This window comes from Suillus clintonianus (assembly GCF_016758775.1).
Source record: "Suillus clintonianus strain FC179 chromosome Unknown DEU56scaffold_24, whole genome shotgun sequence".
NCBI lineage: Eukaryota > Fungi > Basidiomycota > Agaricomycetes > Boletales > Suillaceae > Suillus > Suillus clintonianus.
This window is the reverse complement of record NW_024539248.1, coordinates 335196-356791: the sequence shown is the minus strand read 5'-3', so window position 1 is coordinate 356791 and position 21596 is coordinate 335196. Positions and strand designations below refer to the sequence as shown.

Here is a 21596-nt window from a genome sequence, read left to right as displayed (position 1 = left end):
AGGTTCGTCCGAGTCACCTCCGGGGGTCGCCTCTTTTCTTATTTGCTCACACTCACGGAGCCGTTCCATCTGGTGCTTACAGGCTGCTGTTTTGCTGATATGGAGGCTAACGGCGCCTGCGCTCTTGAAGTTGCCTTTGAGGCAGAAGTTACAATGGTACATGATGGTTGGGCAATAGGCCTACAAGCTGAAAATTCCGACTCAACTAATCCCGACGTGAGTGACAGCAACAGCTCGATCAAGTCTAACCCAGCTGACTTAGCAAATCCAGGTGCACAATCGGGACATGAAAATTTTTGTCGATCACTCCTTATCGCGCTGGGGCCATCATCTATCAAGATGCGTACTCTGTTGATCAAGGTGCGTACACTCTGTTGATCAAGGCGTGTACTTTGTTGATTCAATGCAAGTGCGTTGTTGATGTCGCGTTTTCTGTTGATTTGTTTGTAGCATGACTTAGCGCGACACTATAAAGGGTCTCTCAACGACTCAAACTACTCATCCCTCCTACTAGTACCTTCAGAATGTCTTCGAAAGGCCCCACTCGTCAAGCCCTGACCCAACTGATTAACAATGGCCCTGATGTAGTAGCTACTTCACAGCGTCAACGTCGTGACCGCCGTCCCTCAGAGAGAGCGCTTTATCAAGGTCAGTTCTCATTGTGTATGTACTGCTAGACCGACTGCTCACTGTGACATATCTAGCTGAGGAAGACCAAGATCGTGATGTCCGTCGGCAAAACGTTCAAGGTAAAATCAAGCCAACACGTAAAAGTGTGTCGACAAAGGTGTGTTGTGTGCTTTCACATCATCGTTGATCTGCTAACTATATACGTTCAGGTCATGACGGCGCCCAGGTAAGAACCTATTGTTTCCCTTGTGCTAGCTAACATTAATCATTTGACAGTTTTCGTCTCAAAATGTCAGCCTGTCAAAAGGCAGTGTCCCGGCCGATGCCCTGCTGGATTTGAGGCCTCGTTTTAGCAGGGTCCCCCCGCAAGACAAGCACCAGCCAGTCCAAACCTCGACCACGCCCGTTCAAACCTCAAGACGAGACAAGCACACACCAGTGCAAACTACCCAGCCTGGTGGCTGGCAGGATGATGTCCTGACCAAGGTGAGTTGCATACTTAACTTAATCTCTAGCAGCGCACACTGATGCTTCATTTGTGAGGACTCTGGATTTGTCAATCACGGACACATGTCCAATAGCAGTGTATGTATCATCAGCCTTATGTCTGGTTTCATGCACTAATCAACGAGTTGAAGGCCCCGCCTGCACCTCGCAAGTTGACGGCTGCTCGTGCGAAGGAGCTTGTGCAGCTCCGCCAGCTGGAGTCTGCCCATCCGAACGACTTGGACAATGACTTGGACAAGTCTAATGATGGACATGAAAACTACAATGAAGATCGCTACAACGACCATGACGCAGGTGATAGTGACGTGTTCATGGATGGAGATGGGGAGGAGAGTGCTAACTGTGATGGTGAGTGATACTATGTAGCTCGAACACTGCAGCTGAATGATTTAAGGCTTGCACAAGCGTCCGCGATCACCCTCAGATAGCGAGGGCAACAGCAATCACAGTCGCTACAAACGGATGCGCGATTCTGAGGACTCACCTTCGCCCCAGCAACAGCGGCTGCCACAGAAAATCCAGAAGAGTAAAGGCCGAGTCGCAGCACGTGATTACGAGGTAGCTGTGCAGCAGCTAATCAAATTTTCCATTAGCTCGTTTTGCGCGCGGCTTGCTTCTGAGTATGCGTACCCAGACCGCATGACTCAAGTCTTGTGGGCGAAGGAGGCATGGAAGGAGGGATGTGCCGCTTATGAGATTGAGATGGGCTTCAATAGTGAGATCATTCAAATTGTAAGTGATTTATATATATTATTTCACCTGCTGATCTCTTTCTTTAGATTACTCGTCACACATCACATCTCACCAGTCAGGTGAAAGGGAAGGTCCGTTCTCTTGTCGAGAATATTTACGGCTTCGAGCACGGCAGTCGGGAGTCGGTCAAGTCCAGGAACCGCAGACTGGCCCGTCAGCTCAAGAACAAGTTCGGTTTATGTTATCGGGTGAGTGGTTAGTATGCTGGATCATATAGTCTACTTATACTTTGTTGGAAGAGCCTCGGAGATGAGAAAGCAAAGGTCCCTTGCAGCGGGCTTTTTCGCACGAAGTTGAACCAGAAAGCAGCAAATTTGCTCTGGTACAGCAACAAGAAGGACGAGGGGGTAATGTTCGACAAGCTATTTACTCTGTTTCCCGTTCCTGCCTTGGCATTAGTGTATGCAGCGGTGAGTGACTTTAAGTTGTTTTGTTCCGCTAATTAACAACCATGCCAGGCAGAATGTTGTGTCGACGAATGGGCCGACGGCGAGCGAATAGATATTAGTTTTTCGTGTGGCGAGTACAAGGAGGCTTATGACAAGCACCTTACTAACCTCAAGAAATTCCATGTGCAAACGAAGGACCACGGCATTCTCGATGGTATCCTGAAGGAGATCAACGATAATGGGAGGTAAGTGTTTTTTTATTATTGAATTCTCGCAGATTTGCTGACGACGGTACAGAATCCACGCAAAGGTAGATCCGGCTGATGTCGGAGATGCAGACTGTCTCTCGGATGATGAGATTCACAATGCCATTCGCGAATACCAGCAGGGGAGTGGTGTGAATGAGACTGATGATGAGGATGAGGATTATGGTAGTCAATCTGAGCACAACGGATGCGAAGACGAGTAGAATAATAATAATTTCATTAATGCATATCATTGTTCTCATTGGTTTGAGTGGTATGAACTAAGTTGGTGTACGATTGGAGGCTATGTGGCACTACATAGCAGGGCTACATAGCTGATGCTCGAGATACTGGATACTATGTAGCAAAATAATGATATAGCCTGAGGTATATAGCGCTATGTAGGGGGGGGGACCTGCAATGAGCCTACGAGCAGTATGTAGCCTATGTAGCGCTATGTAGCACTTCGATTTTTTCCTGATGGAAACTCGACTCCTCCGAGTCTATTTTATGATACCGACACATCTCCATTCCTCGATCTCGACGGGATGGAGGAGTAGGTGATCGATTGTGGCTATCATTGCTGTTCTCGTTGTCTAATACAGTAAATAATTCACGCTCTCTCATAAAATTAGAAAACCCTCATACATCGTGTTGACTACACTCTTTTTAATCACAATTAATTGTTTTCGTGTATACGAGCTGGACCTGAGGAACAGCTAACTCATATAAGGGACTGAAAATTTTCACAACACTAGCCATACACTGTGTATTTGAGAACAATATGCGAAAAGCTAGTTACAAATATGTCAAAGTTACAAACCAGTAAAAGAGTTCTTATAATCCGGCAAACTGTCATAATTTACAGAATTATCAGAAATTAGGCTAATTACATCTAGGCTATGGGGGGACGGTTTTCCTGATGGAAAAATAAAGGAAAGGAAGGCACCAGCGGACGTGGCAAAGAGGCTCGAGCACTCCGGATAGCAGGCAAGTACAAAGGAGGGAAACTGGCAGCAGATTTCAGCAAGCGCTATTATATAGCAGAAGTGCTTACCGGAATCGAAACGTTGGATCCGAACAAGTTAATGCATTAGGGTTTGCCACTGATAATGCACCACGGTAATGCATCATACTTAGAATGGTTAATGCACAACATATATCTTGTAACTACCACGTATTAATGCACTAATATGACAGTATGGCCTGGCCGTTGATGTGTCTCTCGCCAGGTTGGTCCCTTAGCGGACTTGAAACTCAGATAGAGACTTGCTTGTACAATATGTAATACATCGCCGCAGGACTTGGATATGCTGGTCATGGAATGCCAAGATGGAATTGCTGCAGCTGAACAATACAAGTGTCCCGTGGGGAGCCTGAATTTTCCACGGTCGAGTGACGATAACAAATGTGCAGCGAGCATAATACGTTACCCTTATTCCTTCACTGAAAGTAGTGGTAAATCCACTATGCCTTGTGTTAGACAGGAGAAGTCCATCTCATCCACGACCATATACATATAAATATCAAAGGTCAACATACTTGCAATGGAGCGTAATTCTCGACAACGTTGATAAATCTGCGTCCACTTCTACGGTCCTAGTTGCACATCATGATTCCAATAGTACTTTTATTTGAAAAAAGATTGGGTGGGGTCTTCACCGTTTTTATTACTTCAGAATCCTTGTTCCACCCTATGCAACGTGCTAATCATAAAGATCTGAGACGATCATGGGTTAGCCCAGTCAAATACCACACCATCTTCACGCGACCGCAACCTGCTGGGGTTGTTGGTCCGGTCCAGCCTTTGGAAAGCACACAGCGAGCACTCCATTCTCCATCTTGGCATTGCAGGGCGGGTGGCACGAGCGTGTTGGAAGAGGGAGAAGAACGAGACGAAGAGAGCATAACGAGCAGCCATGTAAGATACTAAGTGGTTAGTCGTATTTAGGTTTATTTCTGAGCAGTTGATAGTCTGGGGACTCTGGATTCCGGATCTTAATATATAGAGATGACAAGTTCATAAGCACAAATAAAATAAGCCTTGTTTCAGAAACGGGTAACAAGATCAAGCATACCGTCACAGAAAATCAATTTGTGACCATGCTTTGTCCGAATCCAATTCATTAACGTCGTAAATATTTCACAGTAGCGGCTGCGCTTGTACACCTTCATCTTCCCCACCAATCGCTCTTCACTGCCCTTCGAACGAAGGACATCTATAGCACCCAGCTAATATTTCTGTGACATATCATCAGCTTCCAAATCATTCAAGCAAAAGCATACAATACGAACCATTGATGTTCGTATTATTGACACAGACACCTTACAGTGGGTAGACTCCCTTATTGTGCTTAGGGGAAGCAGAAGTGGGGGAGAGGTCCCGCGATGACGGGAGGTTGGAGATGGCTTCAAGACATCGACGCTGGCGCTTACGTGGAGGTAAGTATTCCTCCGCCGATTCATTGTCGCAACTCTCGGAGTAACTGCTATCCTCCTCGTTCTCCTGTGCATTACCATCGTCGGAGTTGTCATCCGTCGCGATAACACTCTGGCGGGGCTGAAGTCTAATAAGCAGACGAGGCGCACCCGATTCAGCCCCACTTACTTCGGTAAGGCTTCGGGTCTCCTCCTTCTCGTTGTCCTGTGCATTACCATCGCCCGAGTTATGATCCGCTGCAACGGGAATCGGGTGTTGCAAGGGCCTAATTTTGATGGTCAGACGCGGCATGTCTGATTTATCCTGACTTTTGTCTGTCTGGCTTCGTGACTCTTCTACTGAGGGGAGTTCTGAGTCGGAGCGCTCAGAAGAGCTGGAGCGCCGCTGATGCTTGACGAGGCGTTTCATGCGCGCGGGAATAATGATTTTGAGCGAGGACGTGTCCTGACGTTTTGGTTTGTCAGTTATCTGACACGTATCAGAGTCAGAACAATCTGGAGAGGGCGGACCGAGTCTCAAGACAGCGTTAGGAGCAAGTCGTATGATGCGAGGCATAATGAGGATAAGGGAGAGAGTTGTTTTTTTTCGTTTTCTGTGAAGGAGCGCTCTGTGGGGCGAACGTGGTAGCTACCTTGTAGAACCGCGCCCTTTAAATAATTTAGTGCTGTGGACGCACCGTGTGGACGTTGTTTTCAAACACCCACAGCGAGGTCGCAGCGTTGGACTAAACAATGCCGTGGGTAGCATTAATCGCCATATCTGTGAGGGCCCGTGGCTTGACCATGGTGGTAAAAACCATGGAAGCGCTTGTGAAAGCGGACAATGACGACGAACTTGAGCGACCACTCGCGTTGACCACTATGACGGTCCAGTAAATGATCTGCCAATGCAGACAATACATAGAGGCTATTGCGAACAAAGTATCAGTACTGGTTGTATGCTACACGTCACCAGCCGCTGAGAAGCCTATGGTTGGACATAGAAATACACTGCGTACTGCATTTATCGACTCGGAGAAGTGAGCCATCTTTGAATTGAGAACTTTTCTAATTCATCGTTCGACGTGTGATGTATTGTTCCGCTGCCTGGCCATGACGCCCATGTGGTGATAATTGATCAAGGTGCTGCCAATGTATTCGATCCCGGGACCTCCCCGCGCAATTTGTATATAGAGCACCGGGCAGGACCTACATTATATTATCAACATCATTGTCAAAATAAAATTTCCACTTTGACCTCGAATTGTAAGTCGATGATATACTTTGAGTGACGGTTCTCTTGGCTGCAAATACAGGTCATAATTGACGTCAACAATGATTGGCACATACTAGTGGACTGTAGTACACCGCAGCTTGAGAAATGTATTGGCTATATAGGTTGAGGACGGCAAGGGTTCGAAAGAAAACGCACGTGCACTTACGGTTGGATTGTTGTGAGACGTGGGAATCTGCGTTATATATCTGGCGCGTGCGCATTGCGCAGGCGGAATTTTCCACTTTCTAATACTCCCCGCCGGCAGCATCAAGAGTACGATGCAGACCGAGGAAGACTCGAGTCCTCGTGGCAGTAATCCCCCCAAGCCAATCTTCCTTGACACCGCGAAAGCAATGTACAGGGCGCAGGGTGTGAAGGGGCCCTACGTTGGGTGCGGTATTACTGTTTCTCGATCAATACCCAGCAGCGCGATTGTATTTCTAATTTGCGGTGGCCCAAGTAGTCGTTTGGGTAGTAGACATGGTTTCCCGCAATCCCCATTGTAAGATAGTACTGGGCGCTAAAGATCATGCACATCGGTTACATCATCAGATCTCGTAATTTTGGAGTATAGCCTGAGCATATGTATGTCTTCCTAACCGTCTAGTCTCTAGTGGCTGACACAATAAATAGGACAGATGAGAGTCGACATATCCTTCTATAAAACGATCTGCATTCAAGCCAGAACCGTTCCTATGCCATCATAATATTCGTCCTCCACGCGAAAAGCTAAGTCTCCCTCGTCAAAAAGTACCAGATAATGAACAAGGACTGCGAATGAGAACCCAGCAAAAACGCCTTTTTCGGCGAGTGCTTGTCAAGCGCCCATACCAGAGCTGTGGCAAATAAGCAGCTTCCCATGATGTATGGATTTTCGATGAAGGCCAACATAACGAGCGCATGGCAAGCCGTCAATATGACCTTTGTCTTGCGGACGGATCCGAGAAGGACAGGTATGGTGGGGACGCCGGCCTTCAGATCGTCTTCAAAATCACGGACATCATTCATAGCCTATAGACATAATTCAAGGTCAAATCCTTTGATCATGTACTGTCTACTTACTGCGTGGCATGAACGATTAACCGTCGACCAGACTATCAGTTGAACAGTACTCCATGGAGATGGTAGTGTGTTAGTCAGACTTCCTGATCCTGACAATACGGTGAGGACAACAGTGTAGATTCCACATCTGAAAAGCGTTGATATATGCGTTCAATGTTCAAGGAATATATGCAGACATACGCTCGAATGATACCGCTAAATATGGCTTTCATCCCAGGAACGCGTTTGATAACCAGAATGGGCGTAGATGTCGAAGGTTTGTGGCTGTCTTTAACAAAACTCCCGAGAAGGCGCCTCGAAATCAACCCCAACTTTTTGAAGCTGATCGGAGTGTTCCAGAGCAAGGCAGGGGCTATGAAGGCTGCCGTAGTGAGGAGGGTCGAAAGTGGACATAGAGATAGTGCCAGTGCAAGGAGCATAGCGCTGGCGGTGAGGAAGGTTCGTGCATATCCAAACCAAGAGGCGAGGCGAGGGTCGTTTGCGTTATTGCGGTCAGATGAGAATTCCTCCTCTTTATCCCTAAGATGGTCAGCCCCCATCGCAAGGATGTCCGATGTCACGCAGATGGTTATCTGTGAAGACAATTGGATGAGTCATATTCTCTGGGATTACATTGGCGAGCATACCGATCTCCAATCGATAGTTCCATTGGCAGACATGATATAGGACATAAGGGAAGACAGGGCTAAGCTGTTCATTGATATTACGATGGGCCGGAAGAAGAGCTCATCTGCAAGTTTCGGGATTGTGAGGGTTGACATATTGGTGGAAATTGAACAGCAGACAAATTGAATACTACTCTCTGCCGCTTTTTATACTGAGCCATCGAGTTGAGTTTCGAATAAGGATAGGCGTGGATTGATCTCAACTTGTGCCGGAAAATGTGGGATACCCCTTGAAATCGTATCAGGATTGATAGGAAGTCGCACAAACGTTCTCGGATCCGATCGTGCACGGATGGAGTCCTAAAATAGCTGGTTTAATGACCGTCAATAGTAATGAGACACTGCAAAAATAATAAGATTCGGTGTACAGCTATTCCGGAGCTATGATGTTGATAGTTGACTATAGGGGTTTGGGATAACCGGGTGATGTCACGCATCAATATGACGAAAACGAAACCCTAGACTTGCACTTACTGGGTTGGCGTCAAAAAGCCGCAAGGAGACGGCCATTTCGAAATAAGAATCCGACATGCTGGCGAGTTAGGATGTCTATACTTGCAAGTTGCACTATATATAGTACTTTCGCAACCGAGTTGCTGCCAGATCAAGCTAGACTCGTGACCAGTCCGTCTATGAGGCAAACCGTACCTCAAGCATTATGGCGTGGAGAGCCAAGATGGCGACCCGATTATTGGGCCTGTAGCAAAACCGAGCAGGGGTAAAGGGGTGAACAGGAGGCTGCTCATTTGCATGGTTATGCTGAGATGTGGAAGCGGAGAGAGACGTGAGCTGAAATGAAGGTCAACTCTCATATGAAAATCAAGACAAACTAATAGGCAAAATGAGTTCAGGAAATCAGACGAACCGGTGAGAGAGTCATGAGAGTGCGTTGATTCGCTATATGCATGTGTGAAATTCTGGACTCGAACTCCCCTAGGCAGAGTTTAGACTCGGATGAAGACAGTCGTTTGATCCTGAGAGGTAAGGCTATGGCTAATGACCGGCACCGGAGTTAAAAGACCACAGCGCTTTCTAGTTCGCAGGCCTCTAGCCTGAGTTTGAACCAAATCACAATTATAAGATAAAGATGGAATGTGATGGGGTGGTCAAAAGAAATGCCCGTGACAGTGATGCGTGGCCTGTTAGCGTTCCGAAATTGCATCATGATACGACTCGAAGTATAGACTCGCAATCAATCTGACTACTGCGTCAATTTGAGATGGCGAGATATTTTGACGTAGTCAGACGGGTCGAACTCCTCGCTTCGCCCTGCGGCCACGCCATTCCGAGTTCAACCAGGCTGGCTACACCACTTGAGTATCCGTGGTAGTATCCGCCAGGCTAGTCACGAGCCTACTCGAAGTATGGATGGAGGCCGAAGTATAGAGGATAGAAGAGCCGATTATGATGTATCATTTCCGAGGAACGCTAACAGCCTGTAACAGGTAACACATTCAACTCTGTGACTCACTGTCACGCGCATTTTTTTGACCAACGTTCCCCATTGGCAGATGATAGATCCCATGAAGTTCGTCTCATCATTGTGATTTGGTTCAAACTGTATTTTATTCAGGCTTGAGGCCTGCGCACTAGAATGCACTTGGAAGGTATGTTTACTCCGGTCCCGATCCTTAGCCTTAGCCTTACCTCTCGGCCAGTCGGCGCACCATGCATGCTGTGGTGCAGCGCCGCAAGGTAGGTCGGAATTATGCTCGAGAGTGATGTACTGCCTCGCAGCGACTGGTGTTTATGCGGTCTATAGTTGTTCGCAAGCCAGTCGAAGTAACATACTCGCCGAGGCGCTTGCACAGCGGGTCACGGCGTTCCTTGCCTCAACTATTGCGACTAATTTGCCGAGTTCAGTTAAGCATGTTTTCGAAAACGCTATGTCCTGGCCCTGGATGTGTCCAAAATCATTGGCGTATCCCATCTAGATGATTAAAGGCGCTGTCTCTACAGTTCGTGCTCGGAAGAGCACTGTGATGCCAGTAATGCGCATGTTTGTGGATGCTGCTGTTTTATGCACTGTGATAAATGATTAAGACGGTATTTGCTCAGAGGTGGATGGCTTTACCGCATTCGCAGCTGGTCAGTGTGTCAGCTCGACGATGGAAGATCTTTCACCGTCAGACTGGCACATACACTGTACAACAGATGCGACGGAATGAATTTGCGATCTCCTGAGCAGAATATGCGTGGGATCTCCGACCTCCCAACAGCTTCCAACTTTCCTCGTGAGGAGCAAGAGCGCACCCAAAGCTCCACCCTGGGCAACTTCTTCTTCTTCCCTTCTCACCAGTTCACCAGCTTCAAGCTACTAACAGTCGGATCACGTTTCTCCAGCGGGTAAACCTGTAGACCTAGGCTTGTCATCCACCGAAATCATTACTTACACAACCATGCCTATGCATGTCTAGTCTCGCGACACCGACTGGTTGAATCGCTGGATCAGTTTGATGAGTCGTCTCATCTTATACTTACTCCGTTACAGTAAATAACAAGCGATATTTGTGGTTGTTGTGATTCAACTGAATTTCAGCGCTTCCAAGCTCCAGACCGCAGCCGCCCAATGGTCATGTTATCTTATCTTTGGGACTTGAGTTCATGGAAATGAGAAGCCGGACCTTTCTCGTTTTATACTTCCTTCTCAGTTGGTCAATAATGCCTGTTAACCCTCAGATACTCGGCAAGTTAGAACATTCTCAGAAGGTATTGGAGACGCCGCCATCGGAACATCCAACTCCTCCTGCTCAACTCCCATCGCGCAATCCAACCCGCTCATTCTGGATCGATTCCTCTCCGGACGCAAATCCGCTCGCTGGTGAAGGCAGCCAAGATCCTCTGCCAAGCGAGGCAGACGTCTGCATCATCGGGGCTGGTATCACTGGCGTCGGCGTCGCGTACCACCTTATCGAACTCTTGAATAAAGCCTCGATTTCCCTCGAACACCCACTCAGGATCGTGATACTCGAAGCAAGAGATTTTTGTCAGTCTGTCTCATGCTTATCATGGTGTTTTTCGTTCAACTGACGCGTTTTAGGCTCAGGAGCGACCGGTGCGTCGAGCATTACTTGTTTCCTTGCTTCATTGTGTGAGGATATTGTTTGTAGGAAGGAATGGTGGACATCTTACGCCAGCCGCTTTCCTCGAGTTTTCTCAACGTCAGGCTTTGTTCGATACTGTCGAGGCAATAAAGTCCTATGAACTCGAAGAACACACTGCATCTCTGCTCGTGAAAATCATAGAGGACAACGGCTGGACGAGCGATATCGACCTCATAGAAGGTGGACACATAAATATCCTGTTCACGGATAAGGAAGAAAAAGACGCGCACAAGGACTATGACATGGCTCGCCAAGCGCGGCTCAATCTAGATGGTGTAGAATGGCTTCCACAGGAGAAAGTCGAGGCGGTAATTACCCTCGTTGATCACTTTTCTGGACTATCTGATTCGAACGGGCTTGTAACCAGGAATATGGCGCCCCTTACCCAGGATTCCGCGAACCAGGCCACAATGTCTGGCCGCTGAAACTCGTCACTAGACTGTATCAGCATGCTCAAGCACACGCTGGGCAATACGCCTCCCTCAGCTTACACACTCGGACACCGGTGACTGCCGTCACGCATGAAACGGCCAACAACTCTTCCACTTATACAGTCGTGACGAACAGGAGTAGCATATCGTGCTCCCGTGTCATCCATGCCACGAATGCATATGCCTCCCATCTCCTTCCCTTTCTCGCAGGTCCAGCTGGAATCATACCCACTCGAGGACAAGTAATGGCCACCCGTGCTTCTGTCGGCGCAGATCAAATAAAGACAACCGGCTGGAGTGGAAACGAAGTAAGCGACTCCATCCTAGCCCGTATGTCGTGACCGATCTTCTCTCAGGGATTTGCATACTGGTTCCCCAGACCGGTAACACATGACACCGAGAAACCGCTAATCATCATAGGTGGTGGTCGGGAAGCCGCGGAACCTAGTTACGAGTTATACGTTGACAACGACTCCCAAACGCACCCTCTCGTTGGTCATGCGCTTCGCGAATTCTTGCCGTCTGTCTTCGAAGGTAAGTATGACCCGGATTCGGAGCCTGAGATGGAATGGGTAGGCAGTCCTTTGTTTGCGCGAGGATCTGTCTGACGAGGGTTTAGACTGGTATCATGGGCTATACGAAGATGGGAGACCCGTTTGTGCGTGCAAGAACTCTTACAAAACACTGTCGTTGATGTGTTCCTCGCTAGGTTGGTCCCGTGGCAGACTTACTCGTAACCAATTCAGAGAAAGACTTGTACAAGAAACAGTACATCGCCGCAGGATATTCCGGTCACGGAATGCCGCGCGCTTTTGGGTGGTAAGTTATTTTGCGATTGGCCGTGTCGGGTTCGCTTCATATGATTTTCCAGTGCTGAAGTCGTCGCGCAAATGATTCTGGCTGAGATAACTAATACAGAGTGGAAGGAGCCTGATTGGTTTCCACAGCGTTATCTGACATGGAACAGACGAGTTGAGTAAGATCTTACCAAGCACGACGTTAGGGTGGGGAATGTGGAAAGCTTGGATGTGCTTGTGGTCAGTAGACCACATCGAGATACCCGCTAACCAGGTCATGTAGTAAACTAACAAGAGTCTCGAGCGAAGGTACCACATAGTAGTCTCTCGTAAGGCAGACCCTAATAATAGATTCAAGGGGAAGGCAGTTTACCTTCTTCTGCATAATTTTCCGACCCGAACTCGACCCGAACTCCAAGATTATCGTTCGGATTCCCTCATGGAAGTGCCTCGAACGTCTTTGCTGGCGTATGTACGTTGGTGTACTTGGTGCTACAAAGTACTCTTTCTCCTAAGCACCTCACGCCATCCATCGACCGGGCTCAACGCCGTAGCTTTTATAGACGGTCACCACCTCAATATTGGTTATTGGAACGACTGCGATCGTCCTTCTCCTCAGATAGGTCTACCTAAGGGAGATTTGCGTTGTTCTACCGGTACCCTTCGCTCATCAGAGGTATGCAATACTATTCATATACCTCGTATACCGTATTAATACATCATCATTCTAGTGAGTTATTGATCAACAGTTAGCGTTGCTCACGATTCACCAAGTCTAATCATTCTACTCTTCTACAGTTTCAACCTTGCCCACGTGTTAGCTACCAAGGTCCAAGATGCAGCCACTTGACGGTACGGCCAATTCAGGAGTGAGTCTCTCTGCAGCCTTTGAATCGGACATCATTGGTACGCTGCGAAATACCGTAAGTGCCAAGTTTTACAAGCACCCGTGTCCGAGAATAACAACCATTCATTTCAGCTTGCACGTTCACGAGAAATTGTATGCACTATTCCGATATATCGAATGCCATGTTATTGACAGTGACCAGATTTCTGCAGACCTCGAAACCTCGTACTCCCGCAGAGTTGCCACTATTACCAACCACTCTGTCGTCGAGCTTGAAGACCAGAGTATTAGCGCTATCATTAACGAGCGCCAACAACAGTTCGATGCAACTTTGCATGAGATCTCAGAGCTGGAAACAGCCATGGACGACCTCAAAATTCTTCACTGGCAACTCGTCGAAAAGAAGGACAAGATCACCCAGTCCATGAATTTGCACAAACAACTTGTATCGGCTCTCTGGCGCTTGCCAACTGAAGTTCTATCCCACATTTTCGTTCACTGTCTCCCAGAAACTAGTCGCTTGCCGTACGCATCAAAAAGGCTAGCTCCTGTGTTGTTGACCAGAATATGTCGACGATGGAGGGAGGTTGCTGTGGGCACGTCCAATTTATGGTGCAGGCTGATGTTGCAAAGCAGCGAAGACGACAACAAACACTGGGAGTCAATGGCTTTTTGCTATGACTTATGGCTCAAGCGATCACGAGGACTTCCGCTCTCGTTGGAAGCCTGGTGCGACACAAATGACTCCATCACTAAGTTCCGAGGCCTTATTCAGCCATACATCAATCAAATCTCGTCTTTCTATATCCGTTTTGTCTTCCAGGCCGGCAAACCCGAACTTATGTTCAAAGACCTCCCAACACTTCAGGAACTGACCCTATATGCGGACGATAATTGTAAAATGCGGCGCATTGCACAATCAATGTCGCAATTGCTGTTCGCCATGCGCAGTCTCAAGGTAACATTTCCAATGTTCAACCTAGAGGACTTTTCTGCTGCCATTCCCCTATTGGCACGCCTGACAAATATCGAGGTCACCATAGATAAACTGAGTGTAGTCCCCCACTTGCTCCATCTATGCCCCAACCTCTCCTCGTTAACGATTCGTACAGGCGTCAGCCTGCGAATGCAACCCATCGAACTATTCATACACCCCAAACTTCGATCTTTACGCATCGCTCATCACCTCAGGAACGCGGAGCATTTATCAGGCCTGTTCGATGCTCTATCACTTCCCGATTTACGCTTGCTTGAAGCTCGCTATATAGAATCATCGCAGATACACACCCTGTTCGATGCCCTCCCACCCCCCAAGTTGTGCGACTCGGAGCTTGAAGCTCGCTTTGCACAACCATGGCCTCACGCGGAGCTGAAGGCATTGCTGGCACGGTCGAATTGTCCCCTGGAGGGCCTGAATCTAGGCGGTGGAGTGATGATGACAGATGAGCAGCGAGCGGAATACGTTGCCCTCATCCCTTCCCTCGATGTAGTAGTGGATCCCATGCGTCAAGATCACACTTTGCTCAAGCAGACTTAGTCGACGAAGAATGACATCGAGCTTCACGGACTTTTGCAAAGGGCTATACTCTGTGTTTTGTGTCACTAGTACTGTATGCTACCAGCTCTGTAGTATGTTTTGTTTTCGCAGTTCTACCTAAGTTATTTATTTGAGTGCGATAGGACCAACATCTGTAGATGATATCTATACAACCAACTGATCCAGATTTCAGAGTCGCCGTAGTACAGTATGGATATTGAGTGTACGGCCTTCGCAGTGATATTGTGATGTGCATCACTAGCAAGAGCACCATCATATGTAGTGTTACGCTTGATCTGGATCAAAACTTCGTCTCGTATATATGCGCACCAGTAATCTCCCTGAAGAACTGGTCTGTGGAAGCACGCAGTCGTTGCTCGTACCTTATTGAGTGGCTCGACTCCAGAATAAGGACTGGAAGGAGGTGTTCTCACTGAGCGCGCCTTGGCTTATCAGGACAAATGTGTCTTGTCTGGCTCGAGGGCTACTACGCGGAGGATGTCAATGTAAGTGTACCATCTAGAGTCCCGAAACATGAGTTCCCTTTGTTTGAATTTATCCCCGATGGGGGGCAAACAGTCATATATATCGTCGATTCCAGGATCACCCAAATCTACTTGAATATGTCTGGAACTCGCCCTTCACTGCTGTACAGAAATGCTCATGAGTCCAGTGCACATTCAATAATGGAGGTGTGAGCTCGCAGCGGGTAAACGTTCGTGATGCGGAGCCCGCAACCCTTCACAAGTTTCTCCCACTCGGGCTGTTCAATCTTCAGCAACACATAGTCAAACTTTGTTGCCCACGTACCAAAGACCTCTCGCAACCGTTCATCATGGTCAGCATGTGCATCGACAAAGTGTTAACTAGTTGGGACGCTGAACCGAAGTGCGATTGAATGCTATAGTCGGGGCGTTTAGCGTCGCCGTCCAGTAAGAACGAATTGGTGCTCGTTGTAGCAGTCGAATCTAAGTTCGGGACAGTTACCATGTCGACGATGAGTATCTTCGACTGTGAAACGATTCAGACGTTCAGACATAGCACATCGGTCTGCGAATTCGGCAATTTACCTTGGGACCCAGCGCGCTAACTACGTTTCCCAATATCACTGCCTGAGTCAAAGTCAGCCATGCCACTGAAGTACGATGCACCACACTGACCGCTTCTTCGTCTGGCCAATTATGCCTTTCGTAGGACTGGTGTAAGCAAAACAGCGTGAGGCGAACAATTACTCACATTATATGACGCATAATGAAGCTATACTCGTTTCCGATGCGTGGTTGAGGCTGGAAAAAGTTGTGGGCTTCCACCGTGAGTGTACCATTTTCAACATCACGAGGGCGGTGTTCTTTCATTTTTGTACTGGTCAGTGCAACAACATTCTCCGTGTCCTGAACTATGCCTCGAAGGGAAGGATGCCTGCCGTGATTGAGTGATTTCGCGAATAGGGACCTGATATTTGCCAACTTACGCATCTAGAATAGCCGAAACTAGACCACCCTTTCCCCCTCCACAATCAACGATGACGGGTGTTTCCAGCTGTTCCCATGGGTAGTCTGCTGCGATACTCGGAGTAGACATGTCACCGAAGAGCTAGAACGGCAAAGTCCAATGAGCGATTTTGTAACTCTCACACACAATGACTGACTTGAAGATGATCCGAGATTCGAACGAGGGCCTGTGGATTCTCCATAACCCAGGAGAATAACTTCAAGGGAGTCTTGTACGCGATCTGAAAAGCTGTCTGTGCTGGAGAACGTGATAGTTTCCAATCCGATTCCGTCACCCAACGTGGCATGACTGACACCAACGACATGAACCGAGGCGTTCTGCTCGACATTTAGCCTCTTATCGAGCGCTCATACAGCGAAAACGTACGAAAGGTTCAATCTCCGACCTGGGTGACCTTTGATGAAAGTGCGCGAGCATCTGTTCAGAGCAAATGAGGAATCACGGGTCTCCCTCACCCAACCGTTGGCTGCACAGCAGCGGAGAATGGGAACGAGTTTATGAGAATCAAGCTCGAATGCTGAGGCCAGCTCAGTGGCTGGGGCACCTTCGGAGGGATTCGGAACGCCAGACAAGTAGTCGATGATATCGGTCTTGATGAGGATATCGGTAGAGGCAACGACATAGGCTGTGTACTTCTCATCCAGGCGCTTATCCAAAGGCGGCTGAATAAGGTTCTTTAGCTCTCCCTAGAATAGGCGATCAGATGAATCAAAGGCAGGGCTCGGTTTGAACCGACCAGACATGCTAAAGGAATTAGGGTTATGCATTGGTGCGCGTGAAGCACGACGACTTACCTAGAGAGAGGCGCCGAGCTTCAAATAGCGCCGTGCTTGGAAGGTAGGTTGTTGGGTCGTCCAATGGGTGTTCTACTGAGCTGTGTTGGCTCAGGGGAGGAAGCTGAGACTTGTCCATCTCCTTGCGGAAGGTATCGAGTGCGAGGTTCAAACATGCTTGGAGTCGATCAAGTTCTGCATGGGCCATGATGTGATTTGCTGGCAAAAAAGAGAAAGTCTCTTGGCCTTAATATATGTTTTACCTACCTTCCCTCGTACTGATCTCCGGTGTCCGGCCCGTCGATACACGGAGCTGTACTGGTGGCATCCTCATTAATATTGTGAAAGTGATTCCTGTTATAACGATTGTTACAACGGGTGAGTCATCTACATCCTCTGCATAAGGCTTGTTTCTGGATGCATTACCGACTGTTCATTTGGGAATAGACATGGCGTATGAGACAATTTTTTGCAGGCTTTGATGATTTCCCCTTGCAATCACTGACGATCCAGATCATACGTGTTTGCCAGCTGGAACCTTTCGATCTCCGGTAGTGGAACATGACTGGCAGGCATCTGGGCATCGGAGTTCTGCTGTATCACCACACACCACCATCATCTTGTCATCGTCTGTAAATTCAAATCACCAACCATCCAAAACATAGACCACCTTGGGATGCAGGGCCCTCCTAAGCTATAGGACCATCCCGGTGTACTCATTGCTATAAAACCAATGCTCTATCCCCAGGCGTATACTTGAGTGATGACACGGCGCAGTGAATGTGGAACTAGACCGAATATGTTGTGGTCAGTGGACAACATCGTGATACCCAACGAAACATGTACATAGAATTGTCGTCATTTTCTCCTGCGACAGTAACGCTCACGTATCAAGTGTACATTCAATAATGGACATGTGAGCTCGTATATGGCCTTCACAGGGCCCTATCCCTTCACGTTGTTCAATCATCAGTGTGCAACACATAATCTAACTTTATCATCACGTTTACTCACCTTCTGTGTCACTTATCAGGAGATATCTTACTTGTCGGTGACTTATCTGTATTTGTTGATGGTAATGTTCGCCCCCCGTGCACACCGCACAACAAAAGCCCATTTTACGCGCATATCGTGGCGCACACTGTGTGCTTTGAAGAGTGAGCGAAGTGCGGAAACCCGTACCACGACGGGAAGTTCGAGGTACTAAAGGGTGTGGTATGAGGTGGTAGTAAATGTGGTTGGGCGCTGAGATGGTGCTAGAAAGCTCTAGCGTGCTGTGAGGACACGGTTGAAGAAACCCGTGATGATGAATGGGGCGAGAAGACTCTGGGACGATTCGAAGTCTGGGAGGTCGTCGGAGTTCTGACATAAGGATCTAAGCTGGTCCCGCACAGGATTACCTAAGAGCTGCCAAAAGCGGAGGCGTTTGAATTTAGTTTAAACTTTAACTTAAAACCACCTCCGAGTCTTGGCAAAACGTAGATCAACTTGCAACCAGACTGAAGGACGCACCTCTCACGCTGCTCGACATCATGCCCTCATGCTGGTTTGCTCATTGCTATAACACTAATGTTTGGTCTGTGTTATAACATAGGTTGACCAAAAGTAGTATCACAGTACATTTGCTCACCTTTCCAAAGTGCGTCCTGGCGGCGGTGCTGTCACGGTGCACCATATAGTGGTGGATCCTTCGCTTCTGCTCGAAGAGGTGTAACGCGTGCTGGTGAGTCTAACAGCGCTTCTCTTTGTCTTGCTGACGTGCTTAATTCAGCCTCTTCGTGGGGCATTATTCTAATGGAGAAAGGACGATGTCGGGAAATAAGAGACGATGGCAAGGAGTGATGGTGACCTGCTAGTCGCTCAGGATTACATGCTATGGTCGGAGGTGCCTTGCTGAGAAAATGTTAGCGGCAGTGCTTCGAATCTCGATGCACCTCGGTGTGTTCTGTCTTATGCATCACTCACATGTACCACACCGAATCCGTCCGCGAGCGCCAAGATATGGAGCCCCCAGTAGGTATTAAGATATAACTATCGACGTCACTCTCGTACGTACTCATCCTTTTCTTTTACATACAACATGCCCCGCTCACGTTCACCTTTGATTCTCCGTCTCGATCAACGAACTTGAATTAATGTCTCTCCCCATCGAAATCTCCCTCAGTCTTGGAAAAGACTGAGGTGAGCTCTCTGATTCATGGTTATACGTGCATTTTCCTGACTATTAACCTACCTGGTCTGTTCCCCGTTCCTAGGTAAGATCCATAGGTAATCGAATCTCTTGATTCAAGACTGCGTCTCTTTCCCTTTCCTACATAGTCCGAGCCAGAGTTTCTTAGTATGATATAGGTTTCGGTGAAAAATTCAACAATTTTTAACAGCGACTAATTAAACGTGTTATGAACAACTGTAAATAAGACAACGTCGGAACTTAAGGATATCGGTCAAGAACTGTCAATAATGTACCATGTCCCGGGGACAACTTCAGCATCTTAGGCATGCCAATGCCTTTTGTTCGGCAAGAATCAAGTCAAACTTTGAAACGCCATGTCTGGCTCTCTCAGTAGGGCTACACGGAGTAAAGTCATCATTCGGGGACTCAGAACATCACGATAGGTTGTCTTTGTACAATTGTGCGACCATCCTCCATGGGGGACAGGAAATCACAAATATCTCGTATCGATCTTTGTCTCGTCCAAGTATACATCGAATATCAAATTATATACGTCAATATGCCCGGAAATCGATATGACTCTGAGATCCAGTATTCTGTTCTTTTACGGTGATGCTCGTGTGTCAAGTGCACATTCAATAATGGAAGTGTGAGCTCGCAGCGGGTAAACGTTGGTGATACAGAGTCCGCACCCTTTCACAAGTGTCTCCCACTCAGGCTGTTCAATTTTCAGCAATGCATAAGTCAAACTTTTTTCTGCACGTACCAAAGACCTCTCGCAACCGTTCATCAAGGTCAGCATGTGCACCGAGAACGCGTTGACTATTTTAGACGCTGAACCAAAGTGCGATGGAACACTATAGTCGACGCGTTTAACATCGCTGTCCAGTAGGAACAATTCGGCGTTCGTTGTGGCAGTCGAATCTACGTTCGGGACAACTACCATGTCGACGATGAGTATCTTGGACTGTGAAACGTATCAGATATAGCACAGTGATATGGTAATTTTACTATTTACCTTGGGGCCCAACGCGCGAGCTACGTTTCCCAATATCGTCGCCTGAATGAAAGTCAGCTGTGCCACTGAAGTAGGACGTACAACACCGACCGCTTCGTCGTCCGGCCAATCATGTCTTTGGCAAGACTGGTAAAGCAACACCAGCGTGAGGTGAACGAGTACTCACATTATATGACGCAAGATAAAGCTATAATCGTTTCCGATCCGTGGTTGAGGCTGGAAAAAGTCGTGGGCTTCCACCTTGAGTCTACCATTTTCAACATCACGAGGGCGGCGTTCTTCCATAATCGAACTTGTCAATGCGACAACATTCTCCGTGTCCTGCACGATAGCTTGGAAGGAAGGATGCCTACCATAATTAAAAGCCTCCGGGATATTAGGAATATAACATGTGCCAACTTACGCGTCTAGGATGGCCGAAACTAGACCACCTTTTCCCCCTCCACAATCAACGATGATAGGTGTATCCAGCTGTTTCCATGGGTAGTCTGCCACGACACTCGGCGTAGACATATCACCATGGACCTAGAACATTCTGGTAATAGCTCGGTAATTCTAAAAGGATCACTGACTTGAAGATGATCCGCAATTGGAATGAGGGCATGTGGATGCTCCATAACCCAGGCGAATCGGTGCAAGGGAGTCTTGAATGCGATTTGGAAAGGAGTCTGCGCTGGAGAACGCGATAGTTTCCAATCCGATTCCATCACCCAACTTGGTATAGATTCTACCATCGACATAAACCCAGGCATACTGCTCGACATTTTAGCCTCCTGTCGGGCGCTCATACAGTAGAAACGTACAAAAGGTTCAGTCTCCGACCTGCGTGACCTTTGATGAAAGAGCGCGAGCATCTGTTCAAAGCAAATGAATAATCACAGGTCTCCCTAGCCCAACCGTTGGCTGCAAAGCAGCGGAGAATGGGAACGAGCTTTTGAGAATCAAGTTCAAATCTGGAGGCCAGTTCAGCGGCTGGGACACCTTGAGAGGAGTTTGGCACGTCAGACAGGTAATCGATGATACCGGTCTTGATGAGGGTATCAGTGCAGACAGCGGCATACGCGGTGTACCTCTCATCCATGCGCTTATCCAAAGGCGTCTGTACAAGGTCCTTTAGTTCACCCTAGAAGAGCCGCTCAGATAGCTACACAGAATGGTTCAGTGAGTAACCAACCAGGCATGCTGAAGGATGAATGAGTTGTGCAGTGGTGGTGTAAAGCAAATTGGCGTACCTAGAGAGAGGCGCCGAGCTTCAAACAACGCCGTGCTTGGTAGGTAGGTTGTTGGGTCGTCCAATGGGTGTTCTACTAAGCTGTGTTGGCTCAGGGGAGGAAGCTGAGACTTGTCCATCTCCTTGCGGAGGGTATCGAGTGCGAAATTCAAACATGCTTGGAGCCGATCAAGTTCTGCGTGGACCATGATGCAGTTTGCTGGCAAATGTCAATGACATCTCTTGACC

At 47.9% G+C, this 21596-nt stretch overlaps 8 protein-coding genes across 8 annotated transcripts; 4 read left to right on the top strand and 4 right to left on the bottom strand.

Annotated features, from left to right (window-relative positions):
• Window positions 1–524: 524 nt before the first annotated feature.
• On the top strand, window positions 525–2748 carry DEU56DRAFT_940479 (uncharacterized protein; the record flags this gene model as incomplete). Its single annotated transcript, XM_041358892.1, has 10 exons — window positions 525–648; window positions 705–773; window positions 840–856; window positions 907–1116; window positions 1230–1485; window positions 1532–1869; window positions 1917–2078; window positions 2130–2300; window positions 2349–2524; window positions 2577–2748. 10 exons carry the CDS (start codon window positions 525–527, stop codon window positions 2746–2748), a joined length of 1695 nt encoding a protein of 564 aa, XP_041210044.1.
• Window positions 2749–4565: 1817 nt separating this feature from the next.
• DEU56DRAFT_271732 (uncharacterized protein) lies at window positions 4566–5603 on the bottom strand. Its single transcript, XM_041345400.1, has 2 exons — window positions 4820–5603; window positions 4566–4765 (listed from the first exon to the last, which is right to left on the bottom strand). The coding sequence occupies exon 1, from the start codon at window positions 5517–5519 to the stop codon at window positions 4851–4853; it is 669 nt and encodes a 222-aa protein (XP_041210043.1). The 5' UTR covers window positions 5520–5603; the 3' UTR covers window positions 4566–4765; window positions 4820–4850.
• An 860-nt stretch (window positions 5604–6463) lies between these two features.
• DEU56DRAFT_271636 (uncharacterized protein) lies at window positions 6464–6925 on the top strand. The gene is made up of 2 exons (XM_041345399.1): window positions 6464–6803; window positions 6852–6925. The coding sequence occupies exon 1, from the start codon at window positions 6497–6499 to the stop codon at window positions 6722–6724; it is 228 nt and encodes a 75-aa protein (XP_041210042.1). The 5' UTR covers window positions 6464–6496; the 3' UTR covers window positions 6725–6803; window positions 6852–6925.
• On the bottom strand, window positions 6754–8192 carry DEU56DRAFT_271565 (uncharacterized protein). The gene is made up of 4 exons (XM_041345398.1): window positions 7907–8192; window positions 7461–7852; window positions 7281–7407; window positions 6754–7229 (listed from the first exon to the last, which is right to left on the bottom strand). The coding sequence occupies exons 1-4, from the start codon at window positions 8039–8041 to the stop codon at window positions 6948–6950; spliced, it is 936 nt and encodes a 311-aa protein (XP_041210041.1). The 5' UTR covers window positions 8042–8192; the 3' UTR covers window positions 6754–6947.
• Window positions 8193–10606: 2414 nt separating this feature from the next.
• On the top strand, window positions 10607–12460 carry DEU56DRAFT_911271 (FAD dependent oxidoreductase; the record flags this gene model as incomplete). The annotated part of the gene is made up of 8 exons (XM_041357270.1): window positions 10607–10931; window positions 10986–11000; window positions 11056–11357; window positions 11417–11788; window positions 11837–12052; window positions 12100–12138; window positions 12190–12299; window positions 12352–12460. The coding sequence occupies 8 exons, from the start codon at window positions 10607–10609 to the stop codon at window positions 12458–12460; spliced, it is 1488 nt and encodes a 495-aa protein (XP_041210040.1).
• A 291-nt stretch (window positions 12461–12751) lies between these two features.
• Window positions 12752–14804, top strand: DEU56DRAFT_900588 (uncharacterized protein). Its single transcript, XM_041356519.1, has 4 exons — window positions 12752–12952; window positions 13076–13200; window positions 13257–13277; window positions 13327–14804. The coding sequence occupies exons 2-4, from the start codon at window positions 13114–13116 to the stop codon at window positions 14659–14661; spliced, it is 1443 nt and encodes a 480-aa protein (XP_041210039.1). The 5' UTR covers window positions 12752–12952; window positions 13076–13113; the 3' UTR covers window positions 14662–14804.
• A 329-nt stretch (window positions 14805–15133) lies between these two features.
• DEU56DRAFT_271408 (O-methyltransferase-domain-containing protein) lies at window positions 15134–17261 on the bottom strand. Its single transcript, XM_041345397.1, has 10 exons — window positions 16968–17261; window positions 16910–16917; window positions 16540–16859; window positions 16310–16490; window positions 16133–16254; window positions 15898–16080; window positions 15822–15846; window positions 15732–15773; window positions 15472–15672; window positions 15134–15424 (listed from the first exon to the last, which is right to left on the bottom strand). Exons 1-10 carry the CDS (start codon window positions 17152–17154, stop codon window positions 15323–15325), a joined length of 1371 nt encoding a protein of 456 aa, XP_041210038.1. The 5' UTR covers window positions 17155–17261; the 3' UTR covers window positions 15134–15322.
• A 2462-nt stretch (window positions 17262–19723) lies between these two features.
• DEU56DRAFT_754893 (O-methyltransferase-domain-containing protein) lies at window positions 19724–21556 on the bottom strand (the record flags this gene model as incomplete). The annotated part of the gene is made up of 10 exons (XM_041349861.1): window positions 19724–19837; window positions 19886–20086; window positions 20138–20179; window positions 20219–20252; window positions 20304–20486; window positions 20541–20662; window positions 20710–20890; window positions 20941–21260; window positions 21312–21319; window positions 21370–21556. 10 exons carry the CDS (start codon window positions 21554–21556, stop codon window positions 19724–19726), a joined length of 1392 nt encoding a protein of 463 aa, XP_041210037.1.
• Between the last annotated feature and the right edge of the window lie 40 nt (window positions 21557–21596).

What these genes read in the sequence shown, in the direction of transcription:
- DEU56DRAFT_271565 (XM_041345398.1), bottom strand. Translation starts at nt 8,041, where the DNA reads ATGTCAACCCTCACAATCCCGAAACTTGCAGATGAGCTCTTCTTCCGG. An exon ending in TTTAGCGGTATCATTCGAGC is followed by an intron (nt 7,408 to 7,460) that starts GTATGTCTGCAT and finishes AACGCTTTTCAG; the next exon opens with ATGTGGAATCTACACTGTTG. An exon ending in TTAATCGTTCATGCCACGCA is followed by an intron (nt 7,230 to 7,280) that starts GTAAGTAGACAG and finishes TTATGTCTATAG; the next exon opens with GCTATGAATGATGTCCGTGA.
- DEU56DRAFT_900588 (XM_041356519.1), top strand. Translation starts at nt 13,114, where the DNA reads ATGCAGCCACTTGACGGTACGGCCAATTCAGGAGTGAGTCTCTCTGCA. An exon ending in TTGGTACGCTGCGAAATACC is followed by an intron (nt 13,201 to 13,256) that starts GTAAGTGCCAAG and finishes CATTCATTTCAG; the next exon opens with CTTGCACGTTCACGAGAAAT. An exon ending in TTGCACGTTCACGAGAAATT is followed by an intron (nt 13,278 to 13,326) that starts GTATGCACTATT and finishes GACAGTGACCAG; the next exon opens with ATTTCTGCAGACCTCGAAAC.
- DEU56DRAFT_271732 (XM_041345400.1), bottom strand. Translation starts at nt 5,519, where the DNA reads ATGCCTCGCATCATACGACTTGCTCCTAACGCTGTCTTGAGACTCGGT.
- DEU56DRAFT_271636 (XM_041345399.1), top strand. Translation starts at nt 6,497, where the DNA reads ATGCAGACCGAGGAAGACTCGAGTCCTCGTGGCAGTAATCCCCCCAAG.
- DEU56DRAFT_271408 (XM_041345397.1), bottom strand. Translation starts at nt 17,154, where the DNA reads ATGGCCCATGCAGAACTTGATCGACTCCAAGCATGTTTGAACCTCGCA. An exon ending in GGTCGGAGATTGAACCTTTC is followed by an intron (nt 16,491 to 16,539) that starts GTACGTTTTCGC and finishes AATGTCGAGCAG; the next exon opens with AACGCCTCGGTTCATGTCGT. An exon ending in GTTTCGGCTATTCTAGATGC is followed by an intron (nt 16,081 to 16,132) that starts GTAAGTTGGCAA and finishes CAATCACGGCAG; the next exon opens with GCATCCTTCCCTTCGAGGCA.